At 38.4% G+C, this 14,024-nt stretch overlaps 1 protein-coding gene across 1 annotated transcript; it reads right to left on the reverse strand.

Moving 5' to 3' along the window:
- Positions 1-1,823: 1,823 nt before the first annotated feature.
- LOC140926020 (uncharacterized) lies at positions 1,824-12,456 on the reverse strand. Its single transcript, XM_073375832.1, has 3 exons — positions 12,337-12,456; positions 3,766-3,850; positions 1,824-2,743 (listed from the first exon to the last, which is right to left on the reverse strand). The coding sequence occupies exon 3, from the start codon at positions 2,682-2,684 to the stop codon at positions 1,824-1,826; it is 861 nt and encodes a 286-aa protein (XP_073231933.1). The 5' UTR covers positions 2,685-2,743; positions 3,766-3,850; positions 12,337-12,456.
- Positions 12,457-14,024: the final 1,568 nt, after the last annotated feature.

Raw genomic sequence — 14,024 nt, forward strand, 5'->3', positions numbered from 1 at the left:
TTCTTTTATTCACTACACAAAAAACACATAAATTACAACTTCAAAATATCACTTTCTTGAACCCAGGAATCAAATTTTGGGTCTTCGTATCCTTTCCATCTCACAAGATACTCTACTACTCCTTTACGCTTTCTCTTCCGCAAAATCTTTTCCACGCGGTACACATCATCGTTCTTAATAATTTTCTGCAATTCAGGCTCATAAAATGTTCCATCTAAGATTTCACCTGCATCATCTTTTAGTTTATAAACGGGTACTTGACGAGCCATTCGCTTGTAAACAGTAAAAATTTCTTCCGTAAAATTAGGTAAGTAAGATTTTTCAAACGTTCTCTCTACTTTGCTAATCCTGACACGATCTCCCACTTGAAATTTAAATCGCTCAGGCTTTTGAACATCATCCCCATACAAAGTATCCCACACTTGAGCTTCATTCGTTTTAGTCACCTGACTCGGTTTCATTTTAATACTTCGGTGGTAGGTGTTATTGTAAGAAGATACTAACTGGGGTAATACATTGATATAGGTGAGAGTGTTGTTGGCCGTGAAATATTTGTACATCTTATTCTTAAATGTTCGGTTAAAACGCTCAACCACTGAGGCTTTGAGCCCAGAGTTAACAGTAAAAAAGTCAATGTTGTTGTCACGCAGAAATTTCTGGAACACACGATTTAGGAACTCTGTTCCCTGATCCGTCTGCAGTTTGGTAGGTTTTCGACCAGTAGAAAGGATCTTTTGAAAGGCTTTGACCAGTTCTTGACCTTGTTTTGTCTTCAAAGAAAACACAAAAGCGTACTTGCTGAAGATATCTATACAAGTCAGTAAGTATTTATAACCCTTGTTGTAGCGACTGAGATTTTGAAGATCGACCAAATCCGCTTGAAATTGGGCATCTATTCCAGGGACGATGACTCGGCTTCGCTTGTAGCGTCTTCGTGCGGGCTTGTGAAGAGTATAAACATCTTGCTGACTCAACCAATCTCGGACTTGTTTACGCGATATCTTGTTCTTTCCTTTCTCTTTGACTGCTCTGTAAACAGCATCTAAACCACCGAAACTTGCGGGTTGACTTGGGTCGAGGTAGATGCTGGCTAGTTTTTTCTCCATCACAAAATTCCGAGTTTTGTACAACCACTCTACCACCGCAGCAAGCTAATACACAACGTATGCGATTGAAGATGTGTTCAAATCCAAAAGTGGACGAAGGAGGACAGCAACCCATCGCTGATGATCGTTATGAAGGTTCAAACCCGAATGATTTCTTTCCTCTTGATGTTTACTTATATAGCTACTGTGGAATCTGGATCCGAAGCAAAGACAGAGAAAGCCCCATCTTGACTAAGACAGAGACAAACACACACTGACTTACAATTTAGTCATAAACAAATTTTATTACCTTTACAAACAAAGCTTGTTTTGAATGTCATTAATTACAGAGTCATAAAAATACGGCAACCAACCAGAATGCTTCGTCAAACGAGACAGCCAATGAGCGTCTTTCTAATTCTGATCAACCAATCAAAACAACTATGACATCATAGTACCCCGGAATACATATGACATCATCTTCCGAAAATAACTAAAACCTGTCAAACCGGTTATACCAACCATGACCGCCACAAGATAAAAAAAAGAACATGACATCATTGATAAACCCGTCAAACTGGATATACTTAATGAGATTCCACCGCAAGTTAATGAGATTCCTGCGCATTTTATTCACGAGATCAATACAATGACCTATGACGTCATTGGCGTTAATGTATTCCCCCCCACCTTAATGAGATTCCCCCCCAAAAAACGGCGTAAAACATCCCTCCTATACTACTCCTCCCGGCTCTGCACAAAACCTCTCACCCTCAAGCTTTCAGCAGGAACACTGCATCCTGTCAACTTTTCTGCTATTTCCTCATGCTTCCCATCTGGGGCTCCAACAAACACAAGGGGAAAGTCGGGCAGTGAAGCAACAGCTCTTGCGGCGATATCAAATCCTTTTAATTCGAAGTCTTCATCGTCTCCGCGGCCAAACACCAAGACGCTGCAGTGTTTTCTTTCTTCAGCACATTGTTTTACGCTTTTAAATTCATCAAAAACTCCCGGTGTAAAATCAACAACATTTTGATCTTTATGACAGCCTCGAAGATATGACCTGAAAGCCTCGCTCAACTTGGGTCCAATCCCCACAACAAGATCTGCCATTTCGCACAGTTCCACTTCAACCCTGTGCTTTTCTTGGCCCTTTGAAATCGGCTTGCTGTATGACTTGAACATTCCTAGTTCCTCTGGATCAGTGTGTACCACTTGAACCCACTTGCATTTTTTCGAGTTTTTAATGACTTGTGCCTGATGACCGAGTTTGACCCCATGACCAACAATTACGTCAATTTGCAAATGTTCTGGTGGAAAGCTGAGCCAGTCCAGTTCATCAAAGCCAGGATGTCTTTTCGCCTCAACAATCTTAACATTGCTCAATAGGGCTTGCTTTTTATCCTCTTCGCTACACCTTAGTAAAAGGACAGTGATTTCCACCTCAGGGAGTTTTGCCAGCTGGATGGCTAATTCTCTGCTTATGGCGGAGAACCCTCCTTTGCTTGAACCCCATTCTGAAGCCAAAATGGTGACTTGAACTTTTTTGAAGCCAACAGCCAGTTCATGCTCTTGAGAACGCTTTGACGTAGATGCCATTGCCTACGCACATGTGTAACATTTTTCTCTCAAAAAGTGTTAAGTAGAGTGGCCAACACCTAGAAATATCACGCACATTTGTCATAATTCTGTTTTATAATACAAAGGGACTAAAAGATAAAAGACAGGTGCCTCACATTAAGTTATGGCATTCGTTACTGGCTAAACCACCCTTTCCCAGACTACAAGGGATCATCTGACTATTACCTCAAGATCAAGAAAGTAATGGGCTCTGTCATGACCAAAAAAGGTTGATAAAATGTTACAAGGGAAATTCTATTCAGGGACAACTTTAGGACTGAGGCAATAGTCCCCTGAATACAGGTTGGGCTGAAAAACCAACCAAGATTTTTTTTTAATTCTGCCATGGAATCTGCTGTAGTCAATATTTCAAGCAGCTGCATAATGTATGAAAAATCATGATAGTTATTAACTCAGCAATATTGTGTTTAATTCCTACAAATGCAGTGCATTGATTTAAGTGAGATGACAAAACTGTGGTTATCACTTTTACTAGTGTACGATTAAACTTATCAACCCTTTTTGTGGTCAGTTATATTTGTACCTTTTAAGAGCTAAGGTGTCCCCTGAATAGAAGTTAAACCTGGATTTTGGAATGCAGAAAAAGGTGTCCCTTTCCCCAGAATAGGGACGCGTGTTGATTACATTAAGAAAGGAGAATTCAAACACCAGAAAGCTCAGAAAAATTTTCCAAGCTCCAGGTGAGAATCGAACTCACGACCCTCTGAGTTCTAGTTTGGATGCTCTCACCACTGAGCTACTGGAAATCTAATGGGGAGCAGGGTCAGAATTTAAATACAAGTCCACCAGACTTGTATGTAACCAAATTTTGTGTCTCTTGAATGTCCCTTGGATAGGGGTGTCCCAAAGGAGAGGTTCTACTGTATCCTAGTGGGGAAGGGCTTGGTAGGGGGTATGAGACCTGTGAAGCAATGAATGGTGATATAGTGCTTCCAAATGTGTCAACTTTGATGCATGTCTTTTCAGCAATTGCTGACAAGATATTAACTGCTCTTCTAATTAGATAATTATAATAACACAATAATCATATTTGTCCTACCACCTGTCCGACTGCTGCAGTCACAGGCAAACCAACTTACAGCTGTACTCCTCACATGATGACTGATCATCCACTGAGGAAATGGCTGAAAAAGATGTTCATTACAACCTCAGCTTTTATACTTACAATGTAAGTGTTACAAGGCAAAAAATAAGTTTTCAAGTTGCTGCTCCTAAAGTTAACAACACAATGGTGCATTTGATGAACAGGAATGCATTCTGGATTATGGTCTTCCTTTGTACTGGAAGAGTGGCACTGTGACAAAAAGTTATCACTGTTCTGGAAATTAAACAAAGAAGTGCATGTTTCAAAGAGTTATGATGACTCTTAAATACCTTCACGGCCAAAGTGATTTTAGTTAAAATAACATTAAACAGCTTGCAATAATGATTATAACAGTAAAGGAAAGACGGGTAAGCAGATTCTTAAAGCCTACAATCAGCGATAAAATGAGTTGAGACACTTTGCCCAAAACTGAGCTTTTTTAAGTTTTACTAACTTCAAAAGGAGGAAATTTAGCTTTTCCTCCCCCATCCCCTCCATACAATGTTGCGCCATGTTCATGCTACCTATAAAAAACATCAAACGCCCCAACTTTGAAAGGAGGGGACAGGTGAGGGGTGCGGATTCTTTATCCTCCAAAGTTACCCCATGGCTTTTTTAGTACAAATTTAACAATTTTGATGCCAATTGTAGGGAAAATAAAACTGGAGTAAACAAATGCTTGTTTACTCTATATATTTCATAATAGAATACAATGCACCTCTATGTAACAAAGTTCTCAGTATACATGTATACAAGGTATGTATTGTAACGGCTCTAACCACTCAGTCAGTTGTCCTGACCAAGTCTTTTAATGAAGATGAACTATCAGCAAGAGTTGTTCTTTTTCTCCAGTTTTTTGAGGTTGTATATAATAAGTATATACTGAAAAGTGGATATTGTTTATTATTTCATGAATCACACATTTTCTTTTGTTATTCAACATCCTTTATTTAACTTACATACTTCATGAATATTTAACTAACTGAAAGTCCAGGGAGGGCTTGATAATGTAACAGGGAAGAGCGGGGCTGATGAATTGAATAAATTGCTTATTATAAATGCAAGGGCAATATCTATATAATTACCCGATATTTATCTGTATATTGCCCTGCTGCCCTGGGCAATATACAAATAAATCCCTTCCATTTATAATGAGCAATTAAAGCAAATCATACGTCCTTTGACCCCACCAAACATTCTGAGAAAATTTCTCCCTTTAACAAAAATATAGAAATTTATTCTGCAACTATAGAAAATACAGTAGTATCCCATATATCATGCAGGCTATGTGTTCACTCTAAGAAAATTTTAAGTCTTTGGAAAATTTCGTCGTCACTTACACGCTTCCAGGTTCTTTCTTCTTCCGAATTTCCAAAACAAACTTCCCAAGCCAGTAGTCAAGCTGCTCATTAGCAACTTTCTTAATGTCAGGATTGACTTCGTAGTATTTCTCTTTGCTGCTATTCTTTTTAACTTTTACATTGCGTTCGACGGCCCATTCCTCCCAGCAACGTACCGCCCATGAAGTATTAACTTTCGTGTTTGCCGGTATTCTGGACTCTCTTCTCTTCTCGACTTCGTTATCAAAAACAACAACGATATTACGCCCTGGATTTTCTTTCTTTTCGACTTCACCACTATCTCGTTCGCTTACTTCTCTAAAGTCTCCCACTAACTCTTCCAAATTCAACTCAGGGGAAAAAGGCTCCTGAGAGAAAGTATTTTGCGTTAGGAAAATTTCGTCGTCACTATCCATTGCCGCTCTCACAAGTGTACTGGCCCCCCAAAAAATACCAAGACAAATAAAAAAAACACAGAAGGTTTGAAATTTGATTGTTGTCGGCTTAGCAAACAAACAATGCGCTATTGTTCTCCGTTTCTCACCTAAGTGAGAACAAGTGGTTTGAACAAATTATGACCCGTGAAACGCCCTTTCTCGATGCTGTGTGTAAACCTTTACAATACTTACAATGAAATGCGGTCGGATCAAAAAATGACAAACAAACAGATGTCAAAAACAAGTGACCAATTATTGCCCTGTGAAAGACGACCTTTATGTAACCTATACCTCATGAATAATATCATGAAATAAGTTAGATAAACCCCTCGAACGTCGGTATAAATCCATATACATCCCTCGGGCCTACGGCCCTCGGGATGTGTATGGCTTAATACCTCCGTTCTCGGGCTTTATCTCTTACTTGCCAATCTGATTTGCTACTCAAACTTGGGATATTCACCTCCAAGCAAATTAATAAGGCAAACTCGTGCAAGTTACTGTATGAGCAAAATGGCTTTTCGGCTTGGTACCGTAACTAACAAAGAAATTTAAACAAGGAAGCTGTTCCTAACAACACATTCATGTATGGTTTGGCAGATTTACTGTTAAAGGTCAAATGAACCAAAAAATTGACATATTTTTTTTTGTCGCTTTACCTTCACCAAACACTAAAAAGAACCATCCTAAGTGAGATTTGGGTAATGATTTTTCTTCCCAAGACTTTATAGAAAGATAAAAGATCAAAATCCGAGCATTTCCAAAAACTTCATGAAAACGTTTCTGAAATGGCCGCGTGATAGACTGGAGACTACGTGACGTCAATGTTGGTCCGTCAGGGCGGAAAAAAGTTCTGCGCAAGCTTCTGCGCATCCCTTATCACCTGCATTTGTTTGTCTCGTTCTGTGAGAGTTCTGACTGAGACTGAATGAAATACACGAGATGCAAACGTTTGCTCCTTTTAAGGGCTTTTTTTTTGTTTTGTTGTTTTTTCGTCACTTGAAATTTACTTTGGATTCAGACAGAAACTCATAAGGGGTTTCCAACCCTTATGAGTTTCTGATTCAGAACAACCAATGTTAGAGTAAAAACAGATCATTCCGTCAGTCTGAGGTGGAATAAAACGTTTTGAACATTTCCAAACAGGTTTGTATTTTTCTGATAATTGTGCATTCGATTTGTGAGTTGATTTTGTGTCCAGTACTTCGCCTTCTTTCGCCGGGTTGAATTAAAACCTGCTTGTATTCTGTTATTAGTAGTTATGGTTACTTTTTTTACATGCCCAGATTTATTTACATTTGCAGAACCAGCTTTATCCTTGTCTTCAGGCAAAGAACCGTAATGCTAATCCATGCAAGTGAACAAACTTGTCCTTTTAAGCTTTAAAAACTTTCCCAGAACTATAGAAGGCCGTTTACTCTAGAAGAAAAGACTACTTCGATCATTTTTCTGTTGCTCAAGTAATAATGGTCAGAGTTTTTTTTTCTTTAATTTTTTCAGTTTTAACTACATAGTTTTGTTATCTTTCTGTAGGCAAATTTTCCTTTCACTCGCTGTGAAGTAGCGGAGAACGACAACTGCCGGCAGTGACTCCAAAACAATCGACTCTTTGCCTGTAAACAATTGCTTGAGCTGGATTTGACTGAAGCGAGCAAAACAAATCCTCATGTGCAGTTTTCTGTATTTTCTAATGACTGAGTTTGCTGAGTTTAATTTGCTTGAATGAAGACCCTCGCATGGACCAGTTATTAAAAATAGCTAATCTAGCTGAGTAGTTGGAATCATGGCTTCGATGCGAAGCTTGCAATTTCCCGCTTTTTTTCACCTGACCAACATTGACGTCACAAGCTGTTTTTTCCGACAATTTTTCCGCCCGCTCTATGAAGATAAGGGCAAAAAAATAGCAATTTTTAATTGCGAATATCTCGGAGATACTTGCTTCAATTGAGCTGAAACTTCATAGTATGTTTATTTGGTTCATATTAAACACATTCCACTAGAATTGAACTAACATAAAAAAGGTCGAAATTTTGGTTCAATTGACCTTTAAAGCTTTTAATTGTCAGTTTAACCCATTCGCCCCTGAACCGCCCGTAACCGCCCGTGCGGATCCAGGTCCTTTCTACCCTTTGTGACGTCATCAGTTTTAACGGTCAAGGACAACTTTCTTCGCTAACTTGTGTAGAGTGAAAAGATCTTTCAAACCATACCAGAATGAGCACAATTCAGTCAAGGACACCGGAGAAAGAAGCAAAAAACCACGTGACATTGACCTGAAAATCACCATGAAAATCTTGTTCCACTACCCACCTACCTTTCCTTTCACCTAATCCTAAGATCCTAAAAGCTTTCCTAAAAACTCTTCCCACCAAAATGAAGCCTACTAAATGCCCAGCAAGAGAAAAAAAAAATGAGGCAAGAAAAGCGAAAAAAGAAGGGAAATTTTGCTTTCTGCGCATGCCCGAACTTCGCAAGCTGATGTTTTGCATCTGGATCAGAAGGCCGCCAAGTGTACGACCTGTAAACCGGTTTGTGGTAAGTTTTAGCCCTTTATAACACAACAGTGACCAGAAAAGCACTCGACTAGCTTCAAAACGCGTTTTTCGGCAAAATCTCTAGGAGCGAATGGGTTAACCTGAATGTATATCGATGTAACTGTTAAAAATGTTTTTTGTTTACAAATGCAAATTAAGTCTTGCATTATTTTAATTTGCTTACATGTTCATAATAAGGATAAAACTAAATTAAATGGGGCTTTTCACAGAATGGTTTTGAATACAGAAACAATTCACAACTGTTTTTGAAGGAATCTCCCTACAAGAGCTCAACAAATGTCCTCAAAAGTTTTATTTTGTTGATAAGAAAACATGATGACCAATCTGTTATTTGCACGCAAAAATTGAAATCATTGACAGCAATAAATGAGTTGAAAATCATTATTTTTGTACCCAATTATCTCACTGTTTTGGTATATATGTTGTAGTTAATTTTTTATCTCAGGTAATTTTTATTTTTCTTTTGTTTTTGGGTATGGTAATGTATGCTAATGAAGTTGAAACAAAGGAAAAATAAAAATTACCTGAGATAAAAAATTAACTACAACATATACACTAAAAGAAATTATTCATTGTCGTGTGTTTGAACAACATTTTTCACCCCTGGCCAGTAGTAGTGAAAGTGGACTGATCTCATTTAAAAAATAAAAATGGTCCACCTTTGAAGGTGAACAACTTTTCTAAAACTCCTGGCAATTTCCTAATCTCTAGTTTCACTAAACCATTCCTATCAGTTTTGGACTGACATTTGTGGAAATTTTCTTTATGGATTGCTCCCTGTAGATCTCCCCATTGGAACTTACTGCTAGCATCCATAAGTAATTTTAATGAAAGGCAGCATGGCCAAGTGGTTAGCGTAGTTGGGGGTTTTAATGCTGTTATGTTGTATTTAAATAAAATTATTTGTTTCTCAGTAGTTGAGCGGAGTGCCGGTAAACTAGTTGGATAAGCTAAGTGCACTTTCCAATACGATAGAGGCCAAATGGAACTGGCCAAACGATCAGCATTTGCAATATTGTGAAAACAAAAAAAAGCTAGGGTGAAATGAAGAATTATGAATACCTTAAGGAAAATACAAGGTGCAGTGTAATGATGCCAAAGGTATAGCTACTGCCTTCAACAAATATTTTGCCTCAGTTGGGCCAATGTTGGTTAATGGTATTCAACCTGGCAATAGAACCTTTGTGGAATATTTAACAAATTCACAATGCAACAGTTTTTGTTTATCACAGGTGTCACCAACAGAAGTTGAGAATAAACAAAAACGGGTGTGGAAAATGACATTTTATGGTCTGAAACTGTAGGATCAGGATTTAAAGAACTGGGCAGCACAACCCTAAAAAGAATGCCCAGAAGTATCCCCCAGGAAGGTTTTGAAGACATTCCGTGAACTTGAATGACATTGTCTACTTTATCCAAGATTTGGAAAATACAGGGAAGAAGAGGACCAACAGCTCTGCTTTCTTTTATCATGTTTTTCAAACAAACATCTGCATTCATGTCCATTCCCCCTCCCTTAAATGCAGAAGACTTTTTACCCGTCTTGTCTGGTTCGGTCAATTTTTTGTAGTTACTACTCAATTGCCACATGGAAGAAAAACCCTCTGGTATCCAAGGTACATCCCGAGGCATTTGTCACAACAGGTTCCTCTATCTTCTCCCTAACTTCTTCCTCAGGGATTTTCAGAGGCTTATATGCTTTTGCTGGCTAATATTTTGTACGGGTAGTACTATTCAAACAGACTGTGAAGGCATTTCAAATCTCTTATACCTTCTTTCACCGAGACTAGAATTATAAAATTGGGGGACAATTTTAGCATCCCACACATACTTCCTTTTGACTCGTCAAGCAATGGGGAAGGAACGCATCACAAAGCCCTAAGAACATGTAATTTTAGCACAGCATGGCAAATTGTCACGCAAGCCGGCAGACCAATGTACCTCCATTATGGGGGTCTTGTTTCAGTCTTATTCACTACTTGCCATTCAATAATTCTGCAGTGCATGTTACTTTTTTCCATAACTTGGCCCTGAATACTGCTTGAATGAATTTTGATGCATTTAATTTGTTTACACTTTCTATCTGTGCTGAAAAAAAGTATCTAAAAGATGAAAGAGTTCCTTTCTACTAATGATAGACTTGTTGGCTTTTCGAGCCCGAGTTTGCCTTTTTGAATAATTATTGAGTTTTAAGTTGTTGTACTGTTACATGTATTTTGTAATTTGCAGTTTACAAATCACACATTTCTATCGTATGTTTCTCAGTGAATTTCTGGCACTGCAAAAAACCTGTACACATCCCACACAGTTTGAGTGAATTATACTTTATTCATTAAAAGCCAAAAAAGTTATTTGCTGTCCTAAGTCTGTCCTCAGAGAAAACAAACAGTACCTAACAGTAAAAACTTTCTATCAGATATTGTGAGGTATAAATGTAAAGCGGCAAATAACTGTTCATCTTTTCGGTCTTCTCTCAAAGTCAGACATACTGATCCTAACTGGTAAATTGCTGCTTCTCAAGAGACCTTAGCTATAACTTCACAAATGGGTGTGATAAGGGGTTTGATAATATTTATGTTGTAGCTCAATTTTAGCCTTGGTTTAAATTTTACTATCTTTTGTTTCAAACACATTATCATATATTACCATACCCAAAAACAAAGGAAAATAAAATTTAAACCAAGGACAAAATCATACCACAACATCTACTATTGCAATTGATCTACTATTGTGATTGATCTACTATTGTTATTGATCTTCAGTTGATGCATAGTGATTTTTTTGTGATTTTTTGTGATGAATATGCCTTTTTTAGCTTGCTGGGAGAGTTTCTTAATTTCAGGTGTGTTTGCAGGATACTTTTTCTTAATCATTTAACCCCTCTCTCAAACGGTGCTCAGGTGGGGATTTGAAGATTTCGATAAAATTGCTTCTATTACAAGCATATCAACAAATCGGAGGCTTCACTTTTAGCCCTGGCTAAATCTATTTAGTATATACTAAAACAGTGGATAGTGTTTTTCATGCGCTCTGATTGGCTACTCAATCAGTGAATATCCTGCGCTATTCACTGATTCACCTCCAGTCCCTCCGCACGAGTGACGCCAAACTCGTGTAGGTTGCGAGCAAAATGCTTTCCCGGTTTGCTGCCGTAACAAACTAAGAAATTTCACAACTAATCAAGCAAGCTATTTCTGAAATACATGAAGAAGGTGACGAAGTTCGGTTTGGAAGTTTTAACAGGTAAAGCTTTGTCTTTTTGACTTGAATAGTTATTGATAAAACCGGTGAAAAAGTTTTTTGTTGACAAATGCAAATTAAGCTAAAGTTTTGCATTACTTTATTTAGTTGACTTGTTCATAAATAAGCTTAAAACTAAATTTAATGATCTTTTTTACAGAATTATTTTAAATACAAACAGAATTCACAACTCCCTTTGAAGAAACTTCCCCGCAAGAGCTAAACAAACGCCTTCAAAAGTTTTATTGGTCGCTAAGAAAAAGCGAAGACTGCGGCCGTTCGGTCATCGCGCGCCAAAATTGTAATCGTTGGCAACAGTAAATGAGTTAAAAATCATCATTTTGTGCTCAATTATCTCACTGTTTTATAGTATATACTAAAACAATTATTCACCTCAGTGTCGGTGGCTAGTATTGGATATTTACCTCGCCGCTTCGCGGCCTCGGTAAATATCCAATACTACCCACCTCCACTTCGGTGAATAATTGTTATATATTAGAAATATCGATAGCTATATAAATAAGCATATAAATATGCATACAATGTGAAATATTGCTTAAAGGAATGATGTTCTGACAAATTCCTCAGCGCTGGGACCGACAAGATCACAAATACCCAATAAATGGCACAACTACAACAATCATAATAAAATTCATAAACGAGATGGCTTCCACCCGGAAATGACACTTTCGGTTTCGAAAACTACCCTCAGTGAGGCCATTTTGCTACGATCATTTTTCAAATAAACGAATTAAAAGTAGAATGGCATTTCAACAACTTGCTGGAGTTGCATTACCTTGCGAGCAGAGGCTACATTTTCGCTGTGTAAGCTGGCATGCGAAAAGTTAGCTCACACAGCGAAAATGTAGCCTCTGCTCGCAGAGTAGAGTAACATTTGCAATTACTCGTTTTATAACGTTTCAGTGACTGACATGTTACAATTTACTCGCTTACCGTGATTAAGTATCTTTAACGCTGTTTCCCAGGCAAGTAAACAGACTGTTCAGCGTCTGCTGGGGTTCAGTTTTCTTAAAAACACGTCGCACTACCTTGCAATTCGCAGTTTGTGTCGAAGATGGCGCCTACAGTGATCCGAGCCTTGCTTCCGAGTCCGAGGGGCTTCCCCACTTCCGGAAAGTTTCCTCGTTCCCAGGTCCATGGCTGGGAAGGGCGTCGCAGGCTTGTTTGTTTTGTGCTCAAAAGTGAAAGTGCATTTTCTCAAAAAATTTGGTACTTTGCATATCATTGATTCACTGCCTCCCTCAAATTTCCAAGTTGAAACTAGCTAACAAAAAATATCAAGTTTCGTTTAGTTCAAATTGCGACAACGTGAATTCAGGCCAATGCTGTACTGAAAAGAAACAAGCCCTTCCACGAACCCCGCATTGATCACCAACATCCATCACTGAATTAGTGTATAATGCAGTGGGGCTCAGTCGTAACCCTCAGAATTTCTAAATACTCCAGCGCCCATGAATTGCGGCAAGCGACTCCCGTAAGCAGATTTAGGACAAAATTTAGTCGCCCCAATTTTTAAACACACCCTCCAATAAAGCAGCCCTCACTGTTTCAAATTTTAATACATGTATTTAGGTAGTTGGTTAATAGTGATTTTATAATCTGACACAATCCAGCGATAACTACGCCGGGTCTTGTTGACTGTGGTCTTGTTGATGATAATGAACTTTATTTAAGTGTCTGATCTTCTAGCTGGCTTGGTAAGGCCTACTAATATGGGACACTAATGAAATACCATCAAACTTACCACTTGATATAAGAATAATATTTGCAAAGAATAAAATTTAAAATACTACCAACCTAAATACTTAATGTAAAAAGAATATTTGCAGATAATAAAATTTACAAAAATATGCTTCCTAAAAATATTAATTGAAAAAAATTACGTGTTATTATTTATAGAATCCTGTTGTCTCCGACTTTGTTTGATCCTGAAAGTGACCTGAATCCTTGTAGTTGGTCCTCATGTAAGTACAGTTTATTTCTGTTCGGATTCAGTACATTACTTGATACATTGGCATTATTGAATGTGAAAGAGACGACATGAATCTGCAGAATAAAGATTATAATTCGTATTTTTGATACATTTCGACGGTCGCAGGCCAGACTGCTTCATGGAAGGGTAGGATTTTATTAAAAAAAGCTGCCACTGCTGGGGTGATATGGTTGTTCGCATGCGTAAGGTAATGGCGATGAAGCGGAGTTTGTACGTGTGCTTCAGTGTAGGTAATTGGTATTGTTATAAAGTTGTAACCATTACAAAGAAATTTACTTGGAGTTGAGCCTGCTACAAAATCCGTTTGTCAGCGGATAACTTCAAAAAACCCACCCAACCTGGATGGGCACGAAAATGGGTGGGGCCCCACCCAATTTTTGAGGGAAAAGCCCTGGGGACGAGGTTGGGGCACGACATGGTTGTGCAATATTAATTTTCAGGCTCCAAACACCAGCTAGAAAGTGTGAGATTATAAATTGTTTGCCCTGTGGTGGGGACGGATGGGCGGACGAACCGGACGTTCGGTCACGTGACTATCAAAAATTTCTCGGATGGACTGACAACCAACTTTTCTCAGCTATAAGCAGGGCGGATAAAGGTTGGGCGGTGAAGCGAGCGTGTCCGAGCA

This window comes from Porites lutea, chromosome 2 (assembly GCF_958299795.1).
Source record: "Porites lutea chromosome 2, jaPorLute2.1, whole genome shotgun sequence".
NCBI lineage: Eukaryota > Metazoa > Cnidaria > Anthozoa > Scleractinia > Poritidae > Porites > Porites lutea.